At 44.1% G+C, this 13,725-nt stretch overlaps 1 protein-coding gene across 3 annotated transcripts in view; it reads right to left on the bottom strand.

Moving 5' to 3' along the window:
* LOC143923638 (sulfotransferase 1C1-like) overlaps positions 1-13,725 on the bottom strand; it is a 70,799-nt gene that overhangs the window by 42,400 nt on the left and 14,674 nt on the right. For all 3 annotated transcript variants that reach the window (XM_077447443.1, XM_077447444.1, XM_077447445.1), the window contains exons 3-6: positions 7,658-7,830; positions 4,757-4,870; positions 4,422-4,519; positions 535-661 (exon numbers count right to left, since the gene is read on the bottom strand). In XM_077447443.1, the coding sequence (XP_077303569.1) occupies positions 535-661; positions 4,422-4,519; positions 4,757-4,870; positions 7,658-7,829 (511 nt within the window). In that variant the 5' untranslated portion in view covers position 7,830. The remainder of the gene's footprint in view (positions 1-534; positions 662-4,421; positions 4,520-4,756; positions 4,871-7,657; positions 7,831-13,725) is intronic.

The following is a 13,725-nucleotide window of genomic DNA, read 5'->3' as shown; positions in this document are numbered from 1 at the left end:
AACACGTATGACGAGCCGAGAAAAATGTTTAATAGCCAGTGCGGCTCTTCTGCTTGATTCCGAGCATACGTGGACTGTTGTGCGTCTGACTTATTTTCGACAACAAAAAAAGTTTTGTTGTCGGAAAATTTGAGAACCTGCTCTCAAACATTTGCTGGTGGAAATTCCGACAACAAATGTTCTATGGAGCGTACACATGGTCGGACTTTCCGACAACAAGCTCACATCCAACATTTGTTGTCGGAAAATGCTATCGTGTCTACAGGGCATATGGCTTTTCATTTATACAGGGAACATTTATTTGAATCATTTATATTATTTCACACAGCAGAACTATTTAAATCAAGCCATGCCCCTTCACAGAAAGAGTTTACAGCATAATTTATTCCATCAGAGATAAATCTATCAGTATGTATCGGGAGGAAAATACACAGATCGGGACTTGGTGAGAATCAAAAGTTGGCCCCTATCACTCCAAGACCAAGATGCTACCCACTGAGCCATAGTCCCATTAGAACAGGTAAGCACTCTTACCATTTCCAGAAAGGAATACATTAAAGTAATTCTCAAAGGGCCCGGGGTCTGGTAATGTTTGGTCCGACTTCTGGAAGTAATAATAGGAGACCATGCAGTCTTTGGGATTCCTGGCCACGTAGACAATCTGAAGGAGCAGAATGCATCATGGTTATTCATGCTACATAACGAAAATTTTTGGTTTTCTTTAAAGTGTTTCATTCTTTTATTTTGTTCCTTTCATGACTAGTGGACCTAAGAGGCACCTTCGTGTCTCCCCCCTCTCATACTGCGGCCCCAGCGTTACACCCCTTCATATATACCCATTCTCTTAACCTATAATGAGACCACACCTTCTTTATGGGGTATAACCGGCCACAGCAGCCTTTTATTTATAAATATATAAAATATATAACATATATAACATATAAACATATGAACCATAATAACCAAAATCTCCATTTCTTTTCTCTAACAACAACCCCCCAACTCCGGAACGTCAGTTTTCCACCCGATGGCTTGTCTGGCACTTTCCCATATAATGTCACACCTTTTTTACACTGCGGGCAGGCTACCGTCCTAGGCCTCCGGCCGTGAATACTTCAGACAACTCCCTACCCGCAGTGTCCACCATCCCATCCTCAGCTAACCCGCGTTAGCTGTCCACCAAAGGAGCCCATTTCCCTAATGGGTCTCCCACATATCCATCTCCTGGGTCAGTTACCACCAGACAAGCCACCACCACCGCCACCTGACAGCTGCCATGACGACCACTCCAGCACCTGCAAAAAACAAAACATTAGGCCCCGTCGCTCGACCCAAACATAGGGAGGGTGGGCGGGAAACTTCCTACCTCTTCCTCGTGCACTCCTCAACTGCTCCTCCTCTTCCTGCCTGGCTCATTTTAAAACCTCCCATCCCCTTTCTTTCCTAGCCACCCCCCTTTCACTCACTACTTGTTCCAAATATTTAACCCTCTCCTGTGCCCTTCTACCACTGTCATGCTGGCCCTCCATTACCCTTTGCTCCTCTCTGTCTCATTCCCGGGCCCTTCTGGACTTCTTCACTAAATGGTTTGCATTAAAGAGAACCAACTCTGTCCTCTGTAGCCTAGAAGTTTGCAGGCTCTGCAACCCTTGATCAGAAATTTTGGTACACTAATATTCAAATCCTATATAGAACAAAGACATGAAATACACACCAAATTAGAGAAACTATAATGATTTAATTTGTAGGCCTCATGCACATTCAGCATTTTCCCAGCTCTTCCGAACGCCTTTTCTCCTGACAGTAGAAAAGCAGCATAAAAAAAAACGCACTAAAAGCCACGTTTTGCAAACACGTTTAAGCGCATTTATGCACGTTTAAGCGCGTCAAGCGTTTGGGATTTCGATCCCTCCTTTGGTTAGAATATTTATTCTGGCCATTGAAATGAATGAATTGAATTGAAAGTGCTAAATCCCCCTTAGTGTTTAGGCATATTTAGACACATTTAGTCACATAGGTGTTTTTTTCTGCCTAAACGCTCCTCAATGTGTAAGTGATGGGGTTTTATGTCTGCCTAGTGCCTTTAAATCAGGGATCTCAAACTGGCGGACCTCCAGCTGTTGCAAAACTACAAGTCCCATGAGGCATTGCAAGGCTGACAGTTACAAGCATGACTCCCACAGGCAAAAGCATGATGGGACTTGTAGTTTTGCAACAGCTGGAGGTCCGCAAGTTTGAGACCCCTGCTTTAAATGCATGTGCAAGGATGCATAGGGGTTGATTTACTAAAGGTAGACTGTGCACTTTGTAAAGTGCAGTTTCTCCAGAGCTTAGTAAATGAGGTAAACCTTCAATTTGCAAAAACACCCAATTACGTGCAAGGGGAAAAAAAAAAAAAAACAGCATTTTTGCTTGCACATGATTGGATGATGGAAGTCAGCAGAGCTTCTGCTATTTTACTAACCTCTGGAACAACTGCACTTGCAGAGGGCAAATTCACTTTGTAAAGTGCACAGTCTATTTGCCTTTAGTAAATCAACCCCACAGTGTCACTCTTAAATTTGAGTTACTGCAAGTGCACAGTAACTCACTAAGGCATTTGTAAGCGGGGCCTACCCAGCGTAGAGAATTGAGTAAACACATGTGGAAACCTCATTTTTGTCTATATTGAAGAAATTGGTTCACAGGATTAAGGTAATTTACAGAAATGGCACCACGTACTGTATATTACAGGTCATACATTTCCTCAGGCAGAACAGGGCACTGTTTATCCATTAGGCACTTTCCAATAGTAATTTTACAGCAATAGCACTACATACCACAGAATGCTAGAGGAGCACTTCCCTGGAAGGAGGCTATAGCTTGTTCACACTGTGATCCCAAAGTGTCCCTATAGCTATCTGGCTGCCATTGGGAGACTGCTCCATGAAGCTGAGTGAGGAGACACCCTATAAGGCAGTGGTATCAAACTCAATTTCATCACGGGACGCATCAGCAGTATGGTGGCCCTCATAGGGCTGACTGTATCTGGGGTGCGCTACATAAAGAGTGTAGGGTTCGGGAGTGCATTATGTACAGAGTGTAGTGTTCAGGATTACGCTACGTACAGAGTGCAGAGTTCATAAGTGCATTATGTATAGAGTGCAGAGTTCAGGAGTGCGCTATGTACAGAGCACAGATTTCAGGAGTCCATTACGTACAGAGTGCAGTGTTCAGGATTATGCTACATACAGAGTTCAGGACAGCACTACAGAGAGAACACAGAGCTCATGAGTGCATTACATACAGAGTGCAGAGTTCAGAAGTGTGCTATGTACAGAGTGCAGAGTTCAGGAATGCGTTACATACAGAGTGTAGGGTTTAAGGGTGCGCTACGTACAGAGTGCAGGGTTTATTGGTGCTTTAAGTATACAGAGCATAGTTCAGGTGTGTATTATGTACAGAGTGCAGGGTTTACAGGTGTGCTTTGCACAGTGTGCAACACCAACCTCCCCCTCCTTGCCCTGCTCTAGTAACTCCCTATGTAGGCAGCTCTAATACTACTCTGTGTAGGGGCTCTATCTACTACTTGTGTGTTTGGCTCTGTTATACCTCCCTGTGAAGGTGGTGCTGCCTTGCAGGGAGATCGTTCTTCCTCTCACATTCTGGAGTGCTATTCCAGCCATGCCCTGCCATGAGGGATCTGTTACACCTGGAAGCCACTGAAAGCAAAGCTGTCCCTTGAAAACACAGAAGGCTTGTGTGTTTACAAGTGACAGTGGGAAGTGGGAGCAGAGGGTGAGAGACGGAGGTGGCTGCATGGAGATCCACCAGGTTCTGCTTGTAAAACTGGGTGGGAGGGCCACATGACAAGGTCTGTTGGCCTAGATTTGGCCTGTGTGCCTTGTGTTTGAAATATGTGCTGTAAGAGCTCCTCAGCAGGTACTGCTCCCTAATGCTATCCCTATTCTCTCTCTAACCAGCAGGCGCTCTGTCCCTGTCTAATTCCCACACTGCAGACACACCAAATCCCACTATTTATGGAATCCTCAGTCAAAGTGGCTGCCTAAATCTTGCAGCATTTCAGTATCCAATAGCCTATAGTATCCCATATCAATGGGCTCCTGCCAGCCTAAAAAGACTGCACAGTGCCACCTTCAGGTTAAAGCATGTACTGCCACCTCTGCCTGCCTACATGTTCACTAAGGTGATCGGGAGCAGCAAGTGGGCAACCCCCTTATAATTTGAGGTGGGGTTTTTTTAGGCCACTCCACTAAGTGGATGGGACTATCCAGTTACTGGGCTGACCTGTGGTGGACTGTGGTGGGGTGAAATGTGCCCTGGGGTACGGGACTGAGATTTTAATAAATATGGATTTGTGGATAGGGCCCCTTTAGAAAAATAAATGCCTGACTTGTACTGCAGTTTATTGGCACTCTCACCTTTGTATTCTTCTCCCAAAAAGATGGTGGCACGAGGTGTACTGGCAAATGTATTTTAAGCAGACGAGGAGATGGCATTGTATTAGCAAGCTCTAAAGCTGAAAAAGAAGGAAAATGCAGGGATGGACAATATCTGTATACTAGGATAATTACAGAAAGCACAGCCAACATATCAATCATCGAGATCCATCATACTTCACATTGTATCAATGGCCCATCCTACTTTACATTGGAATAAATAGCCACTCAGAAGATAAGTAATCTTAAAAAAAAATCTAGAAAATTTAATTATAAGAAAAAAACTTGACTGTTTCAACACTTTTAATATTACTTACATGTTTTCGCCATCTCTAGAAATGGCACTTTGATAAAACATGGCGCTCTCAGGCTCTTCTCCACATCTCCTTCCTGAAGAATGAAGTCCATGATCTCCTGCATCCAGGTCGTACCTGCCAAGTAGGCACCAAAACACCATTATAAAACCTGAATTTTATCATGAGTGCTGTCAGTTGTTTCCATAGCTGACAATCATGTAGGAACACCATAGGTAGAACGCTTTGGTGTGAGCGTTGAGGGGAGTATCAGGATATGCCAATGCATTTCTTATCTTGATACTAGACTAGGAGTCTCAAAACTTAGTAAACAAAGGGCCTGCATAGATTTTAGGAAGGCTGTATTGTGGCCATTTGAGTAGAAAATGCCCCAGTGTCACTTGGAGTAGACAATGTCTCAGGTTCTGTGGGCAGAGGGAGTAAAAAAAATGATATGGCGCCTGTGGTCAGTAGGAGGAGGAATAGTGCCCCATCACTGGTGTCAGTGGGAGGAATAGTGCCCTATCAGTGGTGTTAGAGGGAGGATCAGTGCCCCATCCTTGGTGTCGGTGGAGGGGCTAGTGTCCCATTGATGTGTCAGTAGTAAAAATAATGCCTCATCATTGGTGTCAGTGGAAGGAATAGTGCCCCATCTGTGCCAGTGGGAGGAATAGTGCTCCATCATTGGTGCTAGTGGAAGGAATGGGCCCCATCATTGGTGTCTGGGAGAAATAGTGCCTCATCTCACTCTGAGGAACAGTGCCGCAAGGGCCGCAATAAGCTCAAGAGCCACAGTTTGGAGACCACTGTACTGGACCAAGATAGGAAATGCTTTGGCTTATCGTCGTACTCTTCATCAGTCTCTCAACCTTTTTTACCCTTGAAGTAATTTTTCAGGTCTTAAAGAACCCCTGCTTAAATAAATTGGAGGTCAGAGGGGAAAAATGCCCCTTTTCATTTGTGGCCAGTTGAAAGAAGACTATATTTATATATATTTCATGCAGCTGGTTCTGACAAGTTGCATTGGCCCTGTAACTATGCAGCCAGGCACCATCAAATGAGGGGGGGGGGTCAGTTAGTTAAAGCTCAAGGCACCCCTCACAACCCCTTGAAGAACCCTGGTTGAGAATGGCTGCTCTATGTCAGTAAAGGTTTGGACAAAAATTCTGAAAGTGTCATGAACTTTTCCACTTATTGGTCCTCCTCAACACTCACCCCAAGCTTTAAACCTACTTTTTTTAGAGGCAGCATCCAAAGACCACAACAAGGTTTTGCCTACACTGCTCATTCACTGTTCATCCACCCATTTGAAGGAAGACTCATTCTGAGTTTAATTTAAAAGTACAAAAATCACACTTCTATCAGTCCAGTGCTACCACACACACACGCACACGCACACGCACACGCACACGCACACGCACACGCACACGCCAGCTATGCCAGGAACATTGGCCAATTAAAGCCATCCACCTCTAGAAATGGTTGTCACTGATTTTGACCACTGAAGCTCTTCAGAATAAAACAATATTATTTAGTTGGGGTGTCCCCATTTTTTTTTATTTTTATGGGTTTCTCCCCTAGAAGAAAACATCCCTGGGAATGATTCTAAAGCATGGTAAGCTATTCTATTTGGGGGAAAGAGAATAGGTTGCAAGGAATTATCCTCTCATTTCACCATATTTTTTTCCCACACAAAAAAAGGGCAAAAACATTTAAAATGACACTTTCTGGTGTATTTATTTATTTTTCACTGGAAGAAAAAAATAAAAGAAACAGAGAAAAAAAGAAAGAAAAGACAGAATACATAATAATGTAATAGGCTTCATGCACACTGAATGTTTTGCCCATCTGTCCTAGACGCCTTTCCTCCTGGCTGTGGCGTTTTGGCAGCAAAACCACTTGAACCAAATGGCATTTGTAAACGTGCATAATGTGCTTAACTGCGTTTAGGCATGTCAAGCACTTGTCAGGGGCGTTTCTAGGTCTACTAAAGATCTGAGGCTAGAGCCCATAGCAGCGATGTATATAATACAAGTGTGTGTGTGTGTGTGTGAATACAAGTGTGTGTGTGTATATATATATATATATATATATATATATATATATATATATATATATATATATATATATATATATATATATATATTATATATATATATATATATATATGTATATTACAGGAGGTGATGCAGAGGCTGCGGACATGGTACAGGAGATGACAGAGGCTGCGGACATGGTACAGACCACCTCCCTCCATCAGTACAGACCCCCCTCAGTACAGAACCCCTCAGTACAGACCACCCCCCTCCCTCAGTATAGACCTCCCCCCATCAGTATAGACACCCCCTCAGTGCAGCCACCCCCAATCAGTGCAGACCCCCCCTCAGTATAGACACACCCCCCTCAGTGCAGCCACCCCCATCAGTATAGACACCCCCCTCAGTGTAGACCCCCCATCAGTATAGACAACCCCCTCAGTGCAGACCCCACCATCAGTATAGACACACCCCCTTCAGTGCAGACCCCCCCATTTGTATAGACACCCCCTTCAGTGCAGGCCCCCCATCAGTATAGGCACCCCTCTCCCCTCCCATAGCCCCCCCCACACATGTCCACCTACATACTGTATAGTAAAATGTACAGACCTCAGAACAGCGCTGATGGATATACTGTACACAGTGGTGTGTCCCTCGGGCTCCTCCTCCTCCTGTGTGGATGTAAACAGAGAGGAGGAGGAGGCAGCTACAGTCAGCTCTGCTGAGGGAGACAGCCTGGCAGGTGTCACCTGAGTGCGGCACGCACCCCACACCCCCCCAGTGACGTCACTTCCTCTGGCTCACGCTGTGTCACTCAGGTCACGTGACATCACTGGTTGCTTCCGTACCTCTGAATCCTTTATTTTGCTGAAATTAGATATTCTCTCACCTGATTTGGGGTAAGAGGCCACCACCACGTCACCATCACGAGCCTGAAAACTGTGTATCGTGTCCCATTCATTGCAAATGTTCTGGAGCATTGGCACACCTTCGATGTTGCCCATATCTGGTGTGAAGGCGGCCATTTCTTGGACAATTTTCTCTATGATTTCTGGATCCATCCTAAGAAAAAAATAATAAATCACCATATTTGTAAAGAGTTAAAGGTGCCCTTTCAGCTCTCTTTATAAATGAGTCTCTATAGCAGCCTTTCTCAACCTTCTTAAAGCAGAAATCATTTTCGAGTCTCAGAAACACCCCCAAAAATGATTTACAGCTTACAGTATGATAGCATGATCAGTGACTAATGACCTGACCTGCATTCACACCTAATCTGTGAACGCATGAAAAAGACCAAAGCGCCGGTTGGTTGATGTCACAAGGGGACGTGCCATCAGGTGACATCGCCAGGTGGCTCCGCCCCTTACCTATTTAGGAACTGTCATAGGGCGGAACAGACAATCGTTGTGGAGCCTTTGCCCCGGGCAAAGCTTTTTTTTCCTAGGTCCGGCAGTGCAGCAAGCATCGTGATTGGCGATGGATGGACATCGCGGGACATTGTTTTTTAATTTTTAATAAAGTAATTATGGAAAACTGTGTTTTTTATTTCTTTCTGACACTTTTTAGGTGAATGAGTAGGAGTACAATGTACCCCATACTTATTCACCCCCTTGTTAACCTCTTGATTATGTCTGATTTTTTTTTTTTTTTAATAATCTTTATTTTATTTTAGCATTGTAAAAGAACAGATCAAGGGTAAAGGGTAAAGCAACAAAAAAGAAATAAGATAAAATAAAAAGAAAACAAAAACAATATAGGTATACAGAGTATAATAATTCCAGGAGTCGTCTCGCATAATATAGGTAACAGTTATTATAGAGAAGCCGAGGGCTACCTGGGCGGTATTAAACACAAGGGAACTCTCCTGTGTTCCGGACTTTCGGTCCCAGTGGACATGTCCCTTCTCTGGACTGACTGAAGGGTGGAGAGTCCCATTCTCTGGGAAGTAAACTAAAATTATTATTATTTAAAATACATATATAGGACCGTCAATTTACGCAGTGCTTTACATATACATTGTACATTCACATCGGTCCCCATACCCTCAAGGAGCTCACAATCTAAGGTCCCTAACTCATATTCATATACTAGGGCCAATTTAGACAGAAGCCAATTAACCTACCACCATGTCTTTGGGGTGTGGCAGGAACCCGGAGTACCCGGAGGAAGCCCATGCAGGCAAAGGGAGAGCATGCAAACTCCAGACAGGTAGTGTCGTGGTTGAGATTCGAACCAGTGACAGTTTTTACTGCTAGGCGAGAGTGCTACCCACTACACCACTGTGCCGGCCAAAATGTACATAAAGCTCACAGAACATTTTTCTCTATTAACTTGAGCTATCATGTGACTATAATCTTAGTGCCAACACTTGGTTCACAGCTACTTAGATGTGGTATCTGATTAGCCAACATTGGACGGGCTACGGTCTGCCAAGGCCAGTGGTTTAAATGAGAAGTCTGCCAGTGCCAACAAACCTATGTCTAAGCTGAAAGAAATTGAGGCTGATCCACATGTATGCTCCCTCCAACCCGCCCATATGGAATCAAACCTCTCTCGCTTGTCTTTACAGGTGGCAAGCCACTCCCTTGCTTCCATAATCTCCTTCACCTTCCCCATCCACTCCGCTTCACTCGGGAGCCGAGAGCTTTTCCAATGAACTGGTATGAGGCACTTAGCAGTACTGAGAAGGTAAGGGAGAGCACTGCGTTTATAGAGAGAGAGGCATATGGGGAACTGGGAGGATAGAGCACTTCGGGGAGTTGGGAAGGTCTATCCCAAGGCCATCCAAAACATGTTTACGCACTATTACCCAAAAAGGCTGAACTAGAGGGCACTCCCACCATATGTGGAGGAAAGTGCCTCTCTGTCCACAGTCCCTTCAGCACACATCAGGGTTTGATGGGTATATTTTTGCTAAATTCGTGGGGACACAATACGCCCTGGTCAACAACTTGTAGTTATTCTCTTGAGACTTGGACTCCAATTGTTCTTTAGAAAACTCACATTGGAGATCACGCTCCCATTCTCAAAATACGGTACAGGCATTGACGTGGCTGCATCTAATAGATTATATAGAGCGGAGAGCATGTGAGGCAGAGGGTCCTGAGCTGCCCATAAATGTTCAAACTCCATAAGCGTGGATCTAATCTGTGTCAAACAATGTGTTGAGGCAACAAAATCTGCCAACTGGCGGTACCTCCAGAAGTCAAAGGGCAAACTCCCATACCTTTCCCTGAGGGTGCTTAGTGGGATCAGGGTATAGCCTTCCATAAAATGTGCCAAACTTACTATTCCATCTCTTGCCCAGGGAAGACAGCTGCTCCACAGGGGTGAACCAGGGGAACCCCCAACTGGAGCCAGAGGAGATGATGGGGGAGCCAGATCCAAGCATATGTTCAGCTAATCCCAGACATGTCTGATTTTGACATTGTTTTGCATGGAAATTTGGCCTTTTACTGTATATTGTAGCCCTGTAATTTCTAGGAATAACTCACCTAAATCTGTCCAAACAAGAGTCTAGTAGACATCCCAGGTATGAAAAGTTTGAAACACAAAATCACAAATGATATCATATAACTATAAATAATAACAAATAATAATATAATAATACATTTTATTCAATAATATAATCAAATCAAAAACACTGAAATTTGTCCAAACAAGGGTGCAGTATTACTAGACTGTATATTGGTTCAGTAAACATCCCGGGTATGGTCAATTTTGAAACATGGGACTTCACAAAGCTTCGAGCAACAAACCATCCACATCCTTGTAGGTGTTGACTTTTTCTCAGTTGGTGGGATGTGGTCCATGAAGTGATGACCAGTCAGGCGTTCTGGGTTGACAACCCTAGCAGCAGCATGACGTCAAGCTCTTTTCATAGCTGTTGGTGTTTTGGTGGTTCATGAAGATCAGTTCGGCAACTTTCCAAATAAAAGTCAGAATGAATCACAGGCTTATCACTCTTTTTTTTTTATGAGCAGAATGTAGGCATTCCACAAGCATTGCTCAAGAAGATGCCCGTAGATCTTCTTGTAGTACTTTTTTTTGCTGTTTGCTCATTACTCGATCTTCATTGCTTGGTTGGCTCTTTCAACACCTCCCATATTGTAGTCTATCACTACTTGTGGCTTCATGATTTCTTTCTCACCTATTGTGCGTACCATAACAGTGGAGGTATTATGGACTGTACTCATTAGGGAAAAACATCTTTCTTGTAACGCCATTGCAGTGCTATCATTTTGCCTTTCTGCCAGGCAACCATTTCTCCAGTCTTCAGCTTCTTACTGCGAAACATTGGCGGCATGTCGTGCCAAAACTTCCAATGCATAGTAGCTTGTTGCTCTTGGTACCGGTTTGTCTCCGTACCTATATTTTCAATAACCTCATCGGTCAGAAATAGTTGTAGGTATACCAAGGGGTTGTCATATTCAATGTCCACTTTCATACCAGGTGCTCCAGTAAATGGGAATCTTGGGGGAGCTGCGTGATTCGTACCACAGTCAGTAGAGCGCCAAGTCCGCACATCACTGAGCTCAGTCACAGAGTCGTCGCTGAAATCACTTTCTGTGAATGATGACGCATTTGCCATTTAATCACAATCACTCAATTCTGCAAGTGATTCTGAATCGTTATAGCTGTTTTCAAGCATGTCATAAATCGCTTTTGATGTAGAGGAACGCTTTTTGGATGCCATGCATGTTCTCTAGTTTCCAGGCAGAAAGAATGTCAGAAAGAACAATAAAACTGCAAGTAGGGCACAGGACAAAGCATTGGGACAAACTGAGGTCAAATGATTTGATACCACAATGTAATCCAATAAGATTACAATTTATTGTGTGTGTTGTGTTTTATATTTTTTTAATTTGCCGCCGGTTCCACCCTCCTGCGTCATGACGCTCGCAGGGAACGGAGCCGGAACACACAGAGCATCGGGTGGAAGATCCAGCCGACAGACACAGCGGGAATACATCGCGAGATCGTGGGGACAAGGTAAGTAACCTCTTCCAGGATCCTGAGATGCAATCCCAAGTGTGGCTCAGGGTTACTGGTAATGGTATTGGAATTTCACCTAGCCACACTCAGGAATACCGCCAGGGAGGTTAAAGTGGGGCTTCCGGATTCTGATAAGCCCCTGCCTGATAAGGGTTGTGGGTAAGAGGCCCTAGTCCCCATCAACAAGGAAATGTGGTGCTTTGGGGCAGCATCCTTACAATCTTGAAATCTTGGAAAATGAAATAGGGGTTCAGCTGGATCTGGAAGACTAGCAGATCATGACCTCGGCGCTATCTCAGGGATCTAAGAATGTATTTATATTGGAAAATGCCTACAAAATCCTACACAGAATGTACTATACACCAGCTAGGCTGGCTCAACCCCCAGCCCCCCCCCCCCCCCTGCTTTGTTTCAGAGGATGTTCACAAGTGGGAACAATAACACCCATTTGGTGGTCTTGCCCGAGGGTGTGAAGACTTTGAGTCAGGCTGTATGCGCTTCTTCACACTTTGATTCACACCGATCTCAAGAGAAATCCATACAAAGCCCTTCTTTGTAAACCGATCGATTAAAACTTTGCCCTAAATAACAACTAGCCTTGCACCTTTTTACTGCAACTAAACTGACTATTGCAAGAGCCTGGAAAACCCCAACTCTTAGCTTCGAAGCTGTCAAAAACAGTATGAATAACATTATCTGGCTAGCAGACGTTGGCCTGGTCTGGACGGTTACGATATGAGTAACTCATTCATGACAATATAGCATGCTTTATCTCTACTACTTTAAGGTTTACAGTGTGTATCAGTGGCGGCTGTTGCTCCATTTTTGGGGGGCAAATAAATGTACACCGGTGCCCGCCGATCCTCGGAAAAAAAAACACACAGTACGGAGCTCTGCCTATAAAAACAAGGCAGAGTTCTTCGTTTTGATGGGGGGGAAGGGATTGGACCACTGTTCTGTCTATCACATGAGCTGAGCTGTGTGTGACTGATCGCCGGGTACACAGGAGATTGCCGCTCTGTGTAATCCAGCACTGACGAGGCTGCAGAAGAGCAGGACTCTGTAGGCTGCCTTGATTTTCAATGGGAGGCTGCATTAGTGGATGGCATTAAGGGGCAATGGAAAGGCTGCTGATGGGTACTATGCAGGCTGCATTCATTGGCAAGGGAGAGGCTGCTGATGGGCACTGTGCAGGCTACATTAATGGACAATGGAGAGGCTTCTGATGGGCACTGTGCAGGCTGCATTGATGGGCACTGGTGAGGCTGCAGATAGGCACTGATCAGGCTGCATTAACGGACTGTGACCCCTATTTTGCTTTAAAGTTCTTTATTTAAAATTTACGGTTTTCTCCTGCAACTTCCTTCTTAAAATGAAGGAGAAGGTGCGTGTTATACGCATATATATATATATATATATATATATATATATATATATATATATATATATATATATATATATATATATATATATATATATATATATATATATATATATATATATATATAGCTCTTTTTTTGTTTATAGCACAAAAGAAAGCTTTACTTGTGTGAAAAACAAGACATACATTTTTTGGACTTTCCGGTAGACTAGGTCCAACGGTCTTCCCGACGGACTTTCGGTGGAGTTCTGAAGGACTTGGCCATGCACGAACGGACTAAGTCTGTTCGTAAGTCCACTAGTTTTGAATGTGATGATGTACACGTGACTAAACAAGGAAGTTCAATAGCCAGTAGCCAATAACTTGCCTTGTGTCGTATTTGGTCCGTCGGACCAGCACACAGACGAACGGTTTTCCCGATTTTAGTCTGTCGGAATTGAGCCTGTCAGATAGATTTGAAACATGTTCTATTTCTAGGTCCGTCATATTTATTTTTCGAAAAACGATCGGACTAGCCCACACACGATCGCATTGCCTGATGGACTAATCCCTTCGGACCTTGTCAAACCATACAACAAATG

This window comes from Lithobates pipiens, unplaced genomic scaffold, assembly GCF_037356315.1.
Source record: "Lithobates pipiens isolate NorthernLeopardFrog02 unplaced genomic scaffold, aLitPip1_a1.2 Scaffold_22, whole genome shotgun sequence".
NCBI classification, from domain to species: Eukaryota; Metazoa; Chordata; class Amphibia; order Anura; family Ranidae; genus Lithobates; species Lithobates pipiens.
Note: the sequence above shows the minus strand (reverse complement) of the source record. Positions and strands in the feature narration are given on the sequence as shown.